A 17,173-nucleotide genomic window follows, 5' to 3' on the forward strand; every position below is an offset into this window, starting at 1 on the left:
CTAAAAGTCTGAATGTTCTTTGGCCACAATTTCCAGATGCCTGAAGGTGCAATGTATTCATCTGTTAAAACAATTATATGCACATACTAACACCAAGACGGTTTCTAGTTTTCCTACTGTTTAAGAAGGAAGAAGCTTCTGTGTCTGGGGGCAATTGTGTTAAGGTGCAAAATGTGTATATTATCACCGTAACAAAAGCAGAAAAACCTTGTTAAAATGCTAGCTGATGTCAGTAAGTGTATCATTATTATTCATCTACAATAAAACACCTGGGCTGAAAGGCCACTCTGCAAAGAAGAAGTCATTACTCCAAAAGCAATATAAAAAGGCAGATTACAGTTTGCAAATACACTCAGCGACAAACATCTTGATTTTTCGAGACATGTCCCACAATCTGATGAAACAAAAGATGAACTGTTTGGCCCCATCAACCATTGTGACCATATGCAATTCTGAAAACACCATCCACACTGTAAAGTATGAGGGTGGCAGCATCATGTAAAGGGTGTGTTTTGCTACTAGATGGACTGGTGAACTTCACAAAATATATGGTATCTTCAGGAGAGAAAATTTTGTGGAAATCTTGATGCAGCATCAATAGACGTCAGCTAGGAATTTAATGCCTGAAAACAAAGGAGTCTTCCAAATGAATAATGACCTTAATCATACAGCCAGACAAAGGCGATTGAGGACGAAATCAATGCTTTGAAGTAGTCATCATAAAGCTCAGATCTAAGTCACATTGCTAATTGGTGCATAGGGCTGAAAGCTGTGTGCAAGCAAGGTGCCCTACAAACTTGGCTCAGTAAAACCAGTTCTGTCCAGAGGACTGGGCCAAACTATTGTGAGAAGCTTGTGGAAGGATACCCAAAATGTTTGATCCAGGTTTTACAGTTCAAAATGCAATTCTACAAAATAATAAACTAAACTAGTGTAAAAACTGAACTAAACCTTCCAAATAAAAACAGAATACCTCTTCACTCGTTATTCTGCTATTTAGCAAAAAGAAATAGTTTCATTAATCCTAATTTACCCAAAGCAAGAAAAGATTAGTCTGATTTTTTGTTAGACAGTAAGAAAAAGTTATGGCTCTTCATACAATACTGGTCAATCTCTGGTTTTAAACATTTATTTATAAATAAAACATCTTGAGCATTTTTTTCATTAACAGATCAGCCTTTCTCTTGAAATTCATATATTATATATTGAAATATATGAATACATCTGCTAAATTTAAATTTGAAATACACACTGCTGCTGAAATTTGAAATTTGTTTTATTTGTTTTTATACATCTTACAGATTAATATCAAGCTAAGCATATAGAGTCACTCTAACCCTAATCAAAGTATATTTCCTCCCTCAGCTTTATGCTTTCTGGAAATACATTTATCCTGACACATAATCACAATTTGTGTATTTAATAATTTGTAAATGTCACTGTATGCTTCACAACAAATGTTGAACTGTGGCCAAAGAGTGTGACTTACAATAGAGCATCCAACATGTTCTTCATCTTATCCCTTCAGATTTTCTAAAGCTGCCACCCTCTTTCCTCCTTTGTCTCACACTCTTCAGAGAAGGTTATCATAAACACAACCTTTGACCACATCAAAGCACTGTATTGGAGCGGCCTCGGTTGATAGCCAGGCCATGATCCAACCACAGTGGCTTTCCTGTTTCCCTGTCTCAGTCTCTCAGGCACAGGTCCATTTGAAATCAGTCATTTGGCAGAAAACTAAACAGGACCCCTGTTAACCACCTCACTTACTGCTGTTTACAGGGAGTCTGTCTTAAAAACCACAAACTGCTGCTGAGACCACAGAGCCAATTGAAGCCAAACAGATATTTAGTGGTAAAATCTAAAACAGACACATTGGTACTTGTTTCAAATAATCTGCTCTGAATTACTTTAATTATATTGGAATATTTTAATTGATAAAAAGAAAGAGAGGCCTCACTTTTTAAATTAAAGCAGCTGTAAACTTAATGTTCATGATGGTTTACTAGCCTGTGTAAATGAACAACAGTTAAGTTTATTTTTGCAGAAAGTACCACTTACAGTGGAAACCTTGAGCAATGATACCACTTATGTTTTCCTTCATGAGCAGGCTGTAGAGTTAATCCATTTTCACCTTGTTGCTGTTTGTTTTTACTTTAAAGCTTAGAAGCAGTGTGAAGCAACTTCACTAATGCCACAGTCATCTCCATATAGTTTCAGTCTGTCTAAAGCTGTGACCCCGGCTTAAATCCGTGATTTGTGATTTCCTGAGCCCTGAGAGAGCACATGCCACAAGTGTTCACATGAGAAACAAAAATACTGAAAAGAGTTGGAACAAATGAGGATTACTCTAGGGCAGTCCTGACCTAGACATGAGACAGCTGTGACTCTTTAATTTGTAGCTGTGTTGAAATTTTTAAATGTATTCTTTTGTCTCCAGTTTGCACTGTGAGTCTGTTTGCTGTGTAAATCTCTATAATAATGCAAAGAGTTTAAGCATATTGTTTATAAGCCTATACTGTAGGTTGGACAACACTGTCTGACATCACTGGAAAGATTTTCCAACTTATAATAGTTCCAGATGTTTTGTGCTACCTCTGCTCCAAGTACTTTACTGAAACCTTGGTTTTGAAAACCATTTTATTCACTATTTACTTGTTAACAGAGGTTGATGATAAGGAGGATGGAAAAAAAAAACTGTTTGGGAAATAAAAACCAGTTTAGCGTAATTGTTTGATCAGATTTCCGTTTTGTCTTGTTTGGTCCCATTTATTTTTTACCTTCAACTGTGTGTAAATAATTCTCAAGCAAGCAGTAAATGTTTTGTCATAACTCATAGATTTTTGTACTGTTTACTGTTCATAAAACATTAAACAAAGGATTTCACTACACATTTCAAATACATCTACTAATTTAACTTCTATCTTGAAAGTTTGTATGTAGATGTAAACACACTGAATTTATGTAGCACTTTTCTGTTCATAATTACCACTCAAAGAGCTTTACACTAAAGCCTCATTAACCCAACACTCACACATGCATATATTCATACACCAATGCATACTGTAGATCCAAATTTAATTAAAACTGTTTAACCCCCATCCATGTCTCCCCAAATTGGTCACACTCCTCAAAATCACTTTGCAGTATAATAGAAGTATTGTACCTGCTCATTAACATAGAAGCGTTATACACTGGAATATTGTTGAAAGTGTGAAAAATAAAGACACTGATAACAGTTTCTGTGGGATGCCGTCCTTTTTGAGATATTGTGGCTGACATGATAGAGATGGTTGTCACACAGTGCTCTCCTTTCTGGGGTATTTTGTGCTTGCCCTTCTGATTGAGAGAGACATTTTTAGATGATGTGGCTCTGTAGCACCATCAAATTTTAATAAAATAAAGTTTATTAACCTTGAACTGGCTGTTTATCTATATAGGTGTGTATTTACGTCTTTGTCTTCTTTAAAAAAGAAACTGCTTAGTCAATTACTTAACTTGGATGGCATTAAATTGACCTCCAGTATTAAAGTAATAAACCTTGGTGTTATTTTTGACCAAGACATGTCATTTAAATCCCATATTAAACAGGTTTCTAGGATTTCCTTCTTTCACCTCCGGAACATTGACAAAATTAGAAATATCCTATCCAGGAGTGACGCTGAAAAACTAGTCCATGCATTTGTTACTTCAAGGCTGGACTATTGTAATTAGTTATTATCAGGATGTCCACAAAATGCAGTTAAAAGCCTTCAGCTGATTCAAAATGCTGCAGCAAGAGTTCTGATCAAAATTAAAAAGAGAGATCATATTCTATTCTATTTTAGCTTCCCTTCATTGGCTCCCTGTTAAATCCAGAATAGAATTTAAAATTCTCCTCCTCACATATAAAGCCCTTAATGATTTAGCTCCATCATACATCAGAGATCTGATTGTTCCATATGTTCCTAACAGAGCACTTCGTTCTCAGACTCCAGGTTTACTGGTGGTTCCTAGAGTCTGTAGAAGTAGAATGGGAGGCAGATCCTTTAGTTATCAGGCTCCTCTCCTGTGGAACCAGCTCCCGGTTTTGGTCCGTTAGGCAGACACCCTGTCTACTTTTAAGGCTTGGCTTAAAACTTTCCTTTTTGATAAGGTTTATAGTTAGAGTGGCTTAGGTTATTCTGAGCTATCTCTGTAGTTATGCTGCAATAGGCTTAGGCTGCTGGAGGACATAATGACCACTTTCACCCTCTTCGCTACATTCTCACACTAGTCTCCAATTTTGCATTATTTGCTGTTATTTCAGCTTTTAACCTTGTTCTCTCTTTTCTCTTCCCAGAAGCTACACCTGGCCTGACTCTGTGTCTACCAGTGACACCTTTCTGGAGAGGGGAATCATCTGAGCTTCTGCTGGCAACACCTTAATGCTCACCCTCTACCGATGATCCACATAGCCCTGTCTTTTAGTGTTTAACCCTTTCTCTCTCCTAGACATGGCGATTGACTGAGCTTCTACTGTGACTAACTCTATGTGTTCTCTTTCAGACTCTAACCTTGAAAACTGGCTGAGTTTATCTGTTCTTTCTTTCTAGGTGAAACGACTAAAGGAACTACATCCATAATCATTTACTTTTCCTTCCCATAGAACGTACTCTGGATCAGTGCTTCTTTGTTCTTTTTGTGTCTCTGCTCTGTTCTCTCAAACCCCCAGTCGGTCATGGCAGATGACCGCTCACACTGAGCCTGGTTCTGCTGGAGGTTTCTTCCTATTAAAATTGAGTTTTTCCTTTCCACTGTCGCTTCATGCATGCTCAGTATGAGGGATTGCTGCAAAGTCAACACCAGTCACTGTCCACTGTCTCTACATGCTCATCCAGGAGGAGTGAATGTTGCAAGTCACTGACTGGATGCAATCTGCTGGGTTTCCTTAGACAGAAAAACTTTGTATCCAATTTGAATAAATAACTAACTCTGACTGCACGGTTCAATGATTAGGATTAATTGGATTGTATGTACCTGACTTTTGTGAAGTGCCTTGAGACAACATGTGTTGTGAATTGGCGCTATATAAATAAACTGAATTGAATTGAAGTTTAAACGCAGTAACTGAATACTTTTAATTTTTTATCTTATACCAGAGATAAATATATCAAATAAAAATCTAATCTAATATAAATGTACTGATTAAGAACATAAACATTTCTAGCTCTAAAAACACTAAATGCAAATTAAGTCTTTACATATAAGAAAAATGACTGTAACTCCCAGCCTGATTCGAATGATGACACTGATACTTATATTTATTGTTATAATACTGTTTTCATTGTGGCTGAGGTCTGGCTTTCATTAGAACGGAAATTAAACTCTTTACAATGTATATACAGGCAAAAAAACTAAATACGACTGATTAACAGTTACATAAAAGACACTGATGCTCTGTCTATCCTTTATTGGAATTAATATTTGTGTAATATAATCAAAAGATAGCAGAGAAAATGAAACAATGCTAAAGTCAACAAGGCAAACTAAAGACGACAGCAACATTTATCTTATATCTAAATTGCATTAAAAGTCTATTTAGATGGTGAAGATGCTCTGAAGAAGGACACAATTATCTACTCATAGACTGACCCTGACTAAATGCCAAAGGTGAAAGGTCGCCCTCTGTCTCCTGTCGGGATGCTGTAGACTTCAGCTCTGGATCTGATCCACGTCTCCTCTGAGATTTAACAGTGTGGGTGGTAATTACACCCCAGCTCACATTCATGCTTGCAGGCAGACACTTGTACACACACCACCACAACACAGAAACACAAGCACACTCCTACATGCCTTGTTAAAAGTGCTGGTAAAATCTTGGTGGGTTAATCCAGTGAAGCACTCTGACAGATTAACATCTTTCCAGAGAGTAGCAGAATCCCTCCTTCAGCTACTACAATGAAGAAATCAGCAGGGGTGGGCAGCAGGAATAATGAGAATTTTATACACTCCATTTACGCTGGAATGTATCTTAACCCATGTAATGTTTCAAATGTAAGCACAATAGACCAGCATCAAGCTGTTGCAAAACAGAAATTTGTTTCAGGAAGGTTTTATTTTTATTTCCTTTAGTTGAGGAGATGCAGACTTCAGATCCTTTAGGAAGCATTTAAGAGGAATGAGGCAGAACTGCAGCAATATTCAAACAGATGGAAAAGCATGTATTCGCTTCAAAAAGAAGTAAATATTGAAAAAAAAATACAATAACCTGTTCCCACTCCTGGAGTTCTGATTTGACAATTACTCAGTAGCTTCAAGGACAACTGTATAGTTTCTATTTTTCTCCTGCAGCTGCCTGCTACACAATTTGATTATCTGGCTAGATTTCCACCTATTCACGAAGAGCTTATTTCACGCTTACCAAAGCCGGTATTACCTGAAAGTAAATGGGCAAGGAACGCGCTGGAAATACCACTTAACCTCTTTGTGTTCACAGTTTGCTGTGACAACAGTTTGTATATGGACTCGGAAAGATTTTTTGGCTTGACATTGTTACAACGTGGCAGAAGGTTATTTTTCTGTGTGCTGCACTTGTATCTGCACTTTCAAAAGTCGAGCTTTATGTATAATCCAAAGGTATGAACAAAGTTTTAGACAGAAACTCAAGAAAATCAAATATCTGCATGTGTTCATCTTGTTTACCTCAGGAATGATGGGAATGTGTCTGGGGACCTGGGGAACTGCACAACTAAGGTTTAAGTGATTGCATCATTACCTCAAGCAAATTGTCAACAAGGTGAAAATGATCATTACTGACATTGTTTTTAAAATGATTAGCGCTAACCAAATACACATTTTAAACTGTAATATTTTACTTTACAATAGAAATTGTTTGAAATTGTATAATATTTTAACTTTGAGCTGTTGTGAGTGTAAACTCAGTGTAAATTCTAGAATTAGTACTGCTCTAAGTAGCTTTTTGCTTAGTAGGAGGGTGCAGATGCATTTTTCCTTTTTTTTAACTCTTTAAGTGAGGTTTAGTGTAGTTATTATCAGTATAATTTTTTTTTTTATCTGGAGTAGGCAGATGCCAAATCACAGTGCTTGTAGAAAAGTAAATGAATGTTTTCCCAGACCAGCGGAATTCTAACAATTTCTCACTTGGAGACCCAGATCAAACAGAGTGTAGTAATTTAAAATGACTCAAACTCAAAATGCTCATATCTGGCGGATTTATACCAGTATAACTGTAGCATAGTTACACAGAAATTGTTCTGATGACAAAACAGCAACAAACTTAACAATGGTCTTTTATGAATGTGTCAATGTTTAATATTTGCTAATATAACTTGGTCTCCACTGGGTACGAAGATTTGCAGTTAAAGGTTTTAAATTGGTTAAAACTCAGTACGTCCGATCAGTCAGAATCCCCTAAACTGAGATAATTGTGGCTACTCTCCACTGCATGTCACATATTAATGTTTCAACAGTATCTTACACAAAATTACTTCCGAAAAAAATCTCTTTTCTTTACACCTATTTATGTGATATACCAAGTAGAACATGTAACAAAGTGTAAAGTAAGTATGAGCCAGACAGATTAGGGTTGTTAAAAGTTTGTAGAAGATAAGTTGCTCTTTGAAGAAAGGAATCTTGAAGGCAGAGAGGCATGTCCCTTTACTGATAGCATTTGGTAGTTCCTCGTTACGGTATCACAAACAAGAGCAATATGGACAGAGAGTGACTGAAATGTAGGGATTGCAGTGCCAGAAAGCATTCCTGAGAGATGCACAGGGATTTAGATAAGCTTGTATGTCTGAGTTTAAAGAACTGTGTTCAGATACAAAATCATTTGAAGGCAAGAATTGTTTACTTGAATTAAATCTGAGCAGCAATAAGTTGTTAAAGAAGATCAATAAATAGTGTAGCATCCTTACAGAGGAGGAAATGAGCAACTCAGGTGGTGGATTTCATCGACAGTTTTGTTAATTTACAGGAATTGATTTCAAACTTCTGACCATGTGAATACATTTACGTGCATCATGTAGTAGACAGATTGTCTTATGAATATGTTTGATTTCATAATGACTTTGAAAGTATCAAATGAAAAGTCTAGACTACGGAAAAACAATTGGCAAGTTGAAAAAACTAACTAACTAAACATCTAGAGGGGGATAAATGATATGGGAGAGGACCAGGATGAGACATTTGGATAGTTTACAAGATAATTATAGTACATTTTTATTGTAGGAGATCTATAGTTTACCCTTGAGGTAAACTATAGATCTAGAAGCCTCTCTATACACTACTTACTCCACTTAAATGTGGTACATCAATACTTTATAAAGCAACCAGATGAAAAAACGGTGGTATAGCAAGCAGTTTTGAAAACCTCCTAGTAGTTGGGACATCAGTCAGTTTGAAATGCATGTGTGTTTTGATAGAAGTTGCAGAGTTTTCCTACATCACATAATTAACAGTGGATGTTAACTTTATAGAGCTATGACAGGTGCAACCAGCACACTCAGGCAGCTGAATAAATCTTTTTAACTTAGAAGAATTACAATTCTGAAACAAGGGCATTATTCATGCTGCAGCTCTCATCTGTAACACCTAAACGACTCTAATGATGATGAATGGGGGCTCCCCGCATGTAGATTCCTTTAAAAAAAAGTTTTCTTTTCCTAATCTCATTTAATGGATCAACAACACCTACTGCACCTAAATCACTTCAACCTGCAAACCAGCAGGAGGGGATTTACTGACGTTTTTACTGGCAGCATTTGGGAGTGACGTTAATAAAGAGCTTGATGTGTCTTCGTCTTTCTGCTTTAGCTCATCTCAGTTTTAAGCTTCATTATTGCACATCTTTTTTTGTGCAAGTCGAGGGATTTCTTGATTCATATTTTTTATTTTATGAGCAAAGACTAATGGGGATTATCTCAGATGTGAGAAATGAGTTAAAGTTAAAACGGCTGGAGAAGTAAACAATTTTAGGGTATTTGGAAAAGAAAAGAGTTTATCATCTGTGGAATTGTGTCTTATGATGAATGGAATGTTCTTCAACAACAGGAGAGAGCCAAAAATTCACAAGGCAATGCATTTTTTGTGGTAAAAATGATCTCATGCTAATATGGCATTCCCTGTATGTGTTTTGAGGATTATCCAGTTGAAAGGTTTTTCTTTTTGAGAAGTAAACTTACCTCAGTTTGCCCTATGTTGCTGACATTGACCACAAAGGCTAGATGAGTTTAGATTCTTGTATCCTTTAAACGTTTTACTTTTTGCACGTGTGGTGGCAATTCTTTGATAAATATGCTGTTATCTGAAAGATAACTCTTTATGTAGGTTGTTAGCTTCACAGTAAAATGATTTTGATCAGATAGTTTGGAGATCTTTTAAGACCATTCCAAGACTCTTTGGCATCCACAACCGTTTTTTTTTTTCTTTTAGACATCAGAGAACTCTTCAGATCTTTGTAAGATGGCATCACATCCTTCAGAAGCAAAGCTAATGACAGACCCTTGAAGTCAAAGGTTTAGATAGGACAGGGTTTACCTGTCACCCCTAAGCAAGCTTTAATCATTGGCACCTAATCTGAAACAGATTGTGCTGCTTGTATAGTCCTAAGGATGGTTATAAATATAGCAATCTTCCACTTGTTAAACTTATCTGTGACAATAGCATCTTTCACAAAATAGTTTCGTAATAAATAAACAAAGATGAGTATTTCGCTAAGGTTACTCTGGTCATTCACAAATGACAAATAATGTGTATGATATCTCACACATAAGTCAGCTGTAGAGATTGACATATAGAGTTACGCATAAAAAAACCTGTCAGAAAAACCCATGATCTCTCATGGTATACTTCAGCGTAACCTATCCGATATATGTTTGTGGCAAGAAATGATCAAATACATGGCGCACAGTGCTGGACATTAATCCCCCTACAACCACAGTTCACCCTTGTACAAACTGTAACTACCTAACTCTACCTTATTTGGCAAGTCAGGGGAATAATGGTGGCTGGTTCACTTCAACCCCCTTTCCACTTTGATGTTGAAAAAGCTTCTTACTCCTCTCTCAAAATGTTTTGTGGAAGACATTAATGGAAAACGTCTATCTCAAAAAAAGTTGACACATGCTCGAACCAAAATGTTTTTTTTATTTTTTTTTATTTGCATGTTTCAGATAGCTAAAATTTAATTTTAAGAAGTGGTAGACACATTGACAACTTGTCAACACGCTGGCACACTTGAACGCTTTTAAAAGAAAACACAGAGACAAGGAAAATAATCTAACTTGCTGTACTGTGCTTCCTTTTGAGGCTAATTGGACAGAACAAAAAAGAAAACATAACTAGTAGAACCTTAGTAATGGCGGCTGAGACGGCTGACGCTTCACCAGTCAAATCTTTGTGGTTGCCCTGTGTAATGCTAAAGGAATAAAGACACTTAGGCTCGCTCTCATAACATTTTGTGAGTTGTCAACTTAACAAATAATTTACATATATTGTTTCCAAGTGAGCTGTTACAACCACCACACAGTCAAAAAGCATAAAGATTGGACATATCACACTGGTCATAGTATAAAATCTTAATGGTGACCCTTAAAGGTAGCAATTTCTTGCAGCAACAGAATCACAAATGAACTTCAATAAGACCTCAGCTGCAACAGCATTTACAGTACATCGCTTTTTCTTTACATCTTTGGACTTTTTTCTAATATATTTTTTTGTTCAAGAGCTGAATCAGTTGATTTGATCCTGTCACACTGAGTGACCACAGAATGCTGATTTAAGCTCAAGTCAAATTGCATTTTTCAACTATTTCACAACAAAAGATTTTGTCTTCTACAAGTAAAATTTTGCAGCAGCTGTTACTGTCTTGCACAAAACAACATGTTGGTTCAACCATGACCAGAGGATGTTTGTAGAATTAGAAATAAAGACAATGTTTAATAACCAATGTATATTGAATAAAGATTAAAGAATGCTGTTTTTCAGACCTGACATTTTGAATCTAATGGCGAGCTAGAAGTTATTCGGCTTCCTATTTATCAGCCTGTATACTCTTCCAGTGCTGTAAAAAAAAAACTATTCACACACTGGTTTTTTGTCAGAATTATGTTTCAGATCATCAAACTAATTTATCACATAAAGAAAGAAGGAAAAAGCTATTAAAACCACCCTAACCCATATATGGTAAAGTAATTGCCCCCAACCTAATAACAAATTGTGCCACCCTTGACAGCAACAGCTGCCATCAAGCCATAGCTGAAAAATTCATTGTAGGTCAATTTTGACTCATCTTTTTTTTTTTTTATTGTTTTAACGGAAACACTTTGGACAGTTTTGGAGCTTGAGCCAAGTTTTAGGTTAAGGTTATTACTTATTGCTGAACATTAATTCATGGTTCTATCAGTAATGTTAAGTCATCCAAGTCCTGAAGCAGTCGCAGACCATCTCCCTAACACTATTATGTTTGACCATCAGTCAGATTAGTTTTATGCCAGATTTCAATAAAAACAAACCTTGCAGAAAGTTTCATTTTTGTGTTACTTGTCCAAAAGTATTTTTCAGGAAGTCTTGGGGACCTTAAAGATGTTTTGTTTTTTTGGCAAATGTGTAATGGCCTTTGTCTTCTTTGTGGTTTTCACCTTGGAATTCTCTCATGAATGCCATTTTTGCCCAATTTCTTTCTGATTAAATTATGATCCGACTATAACTGAATGATTTGTTGATCCACTCTTGGAGTAATTTTGGTTGGCGGCCAATCCTGAAAAGCTAGACCACTGTTCCATGTTTTTTCCTTTCGTGGATAATAGGTCTGACAGCGGGTCACTCGTGTCCCAGAGTCTTAGAAATAGCATTGTAACCCTATACAGACTGATAGATGTCAGTGATTTTGTCTCTTATGTGTTTTTCATATTTTTTTTAGATGATAAGTTGCTTTTTGAGGTCTTTTAGCCTACTTCATGTTGTCGAATAGTTTGTATTAAAGTAAGTTTTTGATTCTACAGGTCTGGAGAGCTACATCCAGTTTGGGTTTGGGTTTGGGTATAGCTAGTAAAGTTGAACTGATCTCTCCAAATATTGTGATCAGTCACACTTAATTCAACAAAAAGCAAATTACTTTTCACAAAGGGTCAGTCTTGTTTAGATAGATGTGGTCCCTTATTAAATTAAATAATTTTAAAACAGATTTTTGTTTTCACTCAGGTTGTATTTGTCTGATAATAAAGTTTGTTTAGTGATCTGACAAATATTTTTGACAGCCCTTTAACTTGTTCTGTAATGTTTTATAAGATCCTTTGTTGTTTTATCTTTGATATTGAAAAGATAAATGAATCCTGCCTGTTATTGTCATACACACTGCCAGTGAGGCTTATATCGTATACCCGCATATCTCACCAGTTTAAAGATAGTTTTTTGCAATTGAAGCTAAAGTAGCTTTATTTTGAAAGTGAAGAGCAAAGGTTGATAGGCGATTAAAACAGAGGGAATGTGTCCAATTGTTTCAGACATTCACAGTGACGAAAGACTATAGAGAGCAAAACATGCTGTACTTTTGCACTTAGAAACAAGTAAACCTCTTTTACAATAGCTGGTCTGGGTTTTAATGCAGTGGAAAAAGGGATCTCCTAAAAAAAACTCCCTGCCAATGAAATTCATCTTTGGCAGGTGAAAAGAATTGGCTGCTGAAACCATGTCATACGTTGAATGCTGGAAGACCTTAGCATTTGAAACTGCAGGGCAAAAGACTTGTAAAATCAGTAGTGAAGTGTAATTGTTAGAGACAGAGCTGAATTATTTAGAAATGTGAGATGTTTTTTGAGTGATAGATTAAAGGGAAAGGAAAAGACAAGTTACTTTAGGAAGAATAATAGTTTGCTAGATCAACAGCAGGGGACACATCCTGCTTTTCTCCTGATTGAAACCAGTTGCCACTCATCCTGAGTTATAACCTGAATCTTTGATCCATAACCCAAAAAAGAATACACAAGAAATCCTCAACTACCTCAGCCTAGATCCATTCCATCAGAGAAACAGACACGCATGTAATCCGAGTGCAGCTGCAGAAGCAATGTGACACATTTCCATCATAACATTCTTTTGCACTTTTGCTTCTGGGTGTTAAATGGTCCAGGACAAGGCAAACCTCAGCAATATGCTATAAGTCACACATTCCCAGTTTGTAATGAGTGGGTAATACATCCATGTATGGACCACCTTTTTTATAGAGCATAATTTGTGAAAGATCTGAAAGTGGGTTCATGTGCAGGCGTATACCGTTTTTGAGCATTGCTCTCCCCTATGAAAAGATGCAAACATCTGTGTAGTGAGCATGCATATTTTTTTTGACTGTTCAGCTGCTTGGCTCAACAGTGAGTTCATTGAAAAAGGAGTTATCCCTTACCTTCTGCAGCCACACCGTGTTGTTCTCCATTATGCTTTCTAGGTGCTGCAGTTTCTGAGCCGACCATTCGCCATCCATGGGTGGCGAGTCTCTCTGCACAACACTCGCTCCACTGCGAGATCGCCCATAGTGTTCGGCCTGTGATGTGGTCCCTCCGCTTGGACATCCGTCCAGCTCTGGAAGGACGAAGGTGTAGCTACACTGACCATGCTGGATGCGATGAAGCCTCTTCCTCTTCTCTGCGCCTCCTCCTCCTCCACCAGTTCCACCTTTTTTTTGGTTTCTTCCAGCTCCTGCTCGCTCTGTGCCTCCAACTCCGGCTCCATCACTGACTGTGGACCAGGTCCAAAGCAGCAGCAGTACCAACAACCACCGGCTGAGATTCAAGCCTTTCATGACAATATTTTCAGTATTTTGAGGAATTCACCGTTAAACCAGGCCAAGGAAAGTTTGTTCACACGTTGACCCCAATTCACCTTAAGAGGAACTTTGAACAAGCCTCTGCATGCAACAGTGAATCCATGAGGTCAGATCTTCCTGCTTCTTCAGGATGTTCTCTGAAGTTTTTAGATATTTCTTTTCTTGTGGATCACAAGTGCAACAAAGAATGAAACCTGTTGCTCTTACAGTATATTGCAAACTTTTCCACTCTGAATTTCAGTAAAGATGCCCACCTCTATTCACTTTCTTAAGCAGGATCTTGGTTTAGTTTCTTGTGGTCAGTTTTCTTTCAAATCATCATCCTTCCGCATGACGTTAGGCAGGTTCTTCATGGTTTGCTTGAATTATATCCTTTTCTCATAAATGCAGAAGGTGAATGTTCTTATCCAAAAAGGAAAAAGGAATAAAATAGGAGGTAAAAACAAAGAATTTAAAGAATAAATCGGATTTTTAAAATGCAAGTTTTAAAAAAACTTCAATATTGAAATATCCATAAATCAACAAAACAAAATCTATTAAAGGTAATGTGGATTTTACTCCTTCCACCCTTCTCTGGTGGCTTTAGCTTTAGAAGTGACTGAAGAGAATTACTTCTGCCCCCTTCTTATCTGGGAATGGCTGAAGAAAGGGGGAAGGAGTGAGAGTCAGAGAGAGAGAGAGAGAGAGATAGGCAGGAGGGGGGGTAAGGGGAGGAGAGAGAAACGATGGGGGGACGTGAGGGAGGTCTATTAGAGTGCCCTCATGTTTGCTAGCTGAGAGTAAAGGAAAGGAAGAAGGAATGGGAAAAAGCCAGAAAAAAGATGCAGATTAAAAGACGAATAAAGAGGAAAGAGGGAATAGTGAAGAGAGACAGACAGGCAGATATCACAAAGAGAGGCTAGAATTGGAGTCGTAACTGTTGACTCACAGAGCAAAGGCAGAGAAATTGATAGGAGAAAGAGATCTAAAAGAGGTTGTGTAGTTGCTGTAATCTTGCTCCCGACTGATCTTTCACTTCTGAAGTAAATGCCAAGGCCTTGTATGGTCATTCACACTGGCCTAAAGTTAGAGCTTTTGTCCTCAACAGAGTCGTGCTCTGGGGCATCGAGGAGTATCAGCTGTTATGAAGAACCATGTAGTCCTCATAGTTCAGGTGAAAAAAACAAAAAAACTGGCCGAGTCTCTGTTGCAGGATGCATCTCTTAGCTGCTTCTCATCTGTCCTGCTGTGCTTCCCCCTGCATGGAAACACATACAAAGATTAGTTCCAGATAGATGGCTCGCTCCCAGCCTTATGAAAGCCAAGCTTTACATGTGGAGAGACAATGTGAGTTGACAGAGTTCCTTTGTATGATGATAAAGTGTTCTGCAGAAATTAAATGACACAAATACAGACAAATATCTGATAGAGGGCATGAGAGAAGAGATACACTCAGATTTTCACAAAGAGATATAAATGAAATCCAAAAATGCGCCATTAGAGACGTTTTGAATTAAAGTAACAAGGGACTAAACTGAATGTTTCTGTTTACAAAATTCTATTACTGTACCGTCCACTGCTGGTCACAGAGGAGTCAAAGATAAAAAGCTGTTCTAATACTCTCTTCTTATTTATTTTGACAAAATGCTGTTTTATTTTCATCTCGGCCTGACCCCAGTCTACTGTTACTGCTGCCGCATACATCTTAATTTTTGCTGGACTGGGTTGCTCTCTTAATGTTAGCCAATTGGTCCTTCGGGAGCAAGCAGTGAGGTTACACAGTGGATGGCTTCTGCCCCAAACAGCCATCATTCTCATGGGAACGGGATGGACAAGGAGCCCAGTTTGCAGATATCTTCAGCCCAATAAGACATGCTTCTTTTTCTGTTTCTTTCTATCTAATGAAACAAAATAGACCCAATACTAATCCAAAATTGATAAGTATTGGGTCTTTTAGCAGGATTATGTTTTAAAACCTGCAGATAAATCAACACAGAGGTTCACCAAACACAAACTCAGCCTTCTTCTGAGACTATCTGAATCCGCATACCTAAATCCTATATAAAAACCTGTGGGATGAGGTGAAAAGAGGCTCGAGGACTCTGGATGGTTGATAGTGCTTATGCATTGAGAATTCCTCTCTCTTGATGCTCCAACTTTATGAAATGTTATATGAGATGATCAGTTGTGGCTGTATTTGTAAAACAAGGTTGTACAAGGAGTGCAAATAATTGTTGTACTCATGATTTAATGTTAACAGTATGTTTTTTGGAGGACTGAATAAGGCAACGAATGGTTGTCCAACAGTTCCTTAACCCCTTGGCAGAAAGATGAAGTATTTGCAGACAGGTGTGCGATCTGCAGCAAGCCAGCCACGCCCTCCAGCAGAGATCCTCTGTTGAGAAAAGAGTCTCACACAAGCACGCAAACTCATACCCACTCACCAGAAATATGACAACTTTAGAGATTTTTATGTAACTTCTACCAGAACTGGCAATAATTGTGAATAGAGCTGTGTCAGCATCCTAGCTACTATTGGGTGAATGTTTATGAAATATAAGACATGACATGCTCTCAGATAGTTCTCCTCTCCATTTCTCAATGTTGGTGGTCTCTGTAGCTTATTATGTTCCTTTTTATTTCAGGAGTAACAATGAGTCATGAACCAGCCCTTTCACCCTTCTTCTGTGGGAAACGGACAGAGAAATGAGGGTGTTCTTTATTAATCTAGAATTTAATTTCAGCATTGGTTCTATTTTCTTTTCTAAACTTAATCTCTGTCTATTTATTCATCATGACTTTTTCCTCTCTTGTTTCTAGGTATGAATATATCTTGGCAAGGGTTGGCAATTTCGATATCTGGTGCCACTTTTTCAGAGGTAAGAGTTCTATTTCTGGCGAATAAATGCTTAATGTTCTGCATGAAGTCGCTGGTTATGTGTGGGATAAATTGAACAAGTCAAAATCTTATCGTTAACACACATGTTCCATACTTGGAAGATGTCCTGACCAAATCTGTATAGCTTGTGGGAAAAAGGTGAACTGAATTTGTGAGTGTTCTGCATCGTGCATTTACTTGATCTTCATAATTTACTTGTTTTAAATTTCAAAGGATATTCTGCAATTTCTGTCTGGAGTTTAAACAATCCAAAATGATTACTGCAGAAATGAGGCAAAATCTTTGAAGGACTGCAAGATTAGCATGAAAATAAAAATGGAGAAACAAAAAACTGACCATATTCTGAGGAAAATGAAGGGATTTAGTAAAAGCATATTCGGACAAACACAAAGAGAGATGACAGAGGAGGATTTCCTGTCTCAAGGTTTCAGATGGTAAGTCTCAAAATGAAAAAAAGGCATTTGGCTCAGACAGAGCTCAAGTTTGAATACAGT

General features: G+C 37.3%; 1 protein-coding gene across 1 annotated transcript in view; it reads right to left on the minus strand.

Annotated features, from left to right (window-relative positions):
• Nucleotides 1–14,359, minus strand: part of angpt4 (angiopoietin 4) — a 98,020-nt gene extending 83,661 nt beyond the window's left edge. Inside the window, exon 1 of the mRNA XM_047348098.1 lies at nt 13,382–14,359. Coding sequence (XP_047204054.1) covers nt 13,382–13,777 — 396 coding nt within the window. The 5' untranslated portion in view covers nt 13,778–14,359. The remainder of the gene's footprint in view (nt 1–13,381) is intronic.
• Nucleotides 14,360–17,173: the final 2,814 nt, after the last annotated feature.

The sequence above is a fragment of the Girardinichthys multiradiatus genome, chromosome 20 (genome assembly GCF_021462225.1).
Source record: "Girardinichthys multiradiatus isolate DD_20200921_A chromosome 20, DD_fGirMul_XY1, whole genome shotgun sequence".
Classification (NCBI taxonomy): Eukaryota; Metazoa; Chordata; class Actinopteri; order Cyprinodontiformes; family Goodeidae; genus Girardinichthys; species Girardinichthys multiradiatus.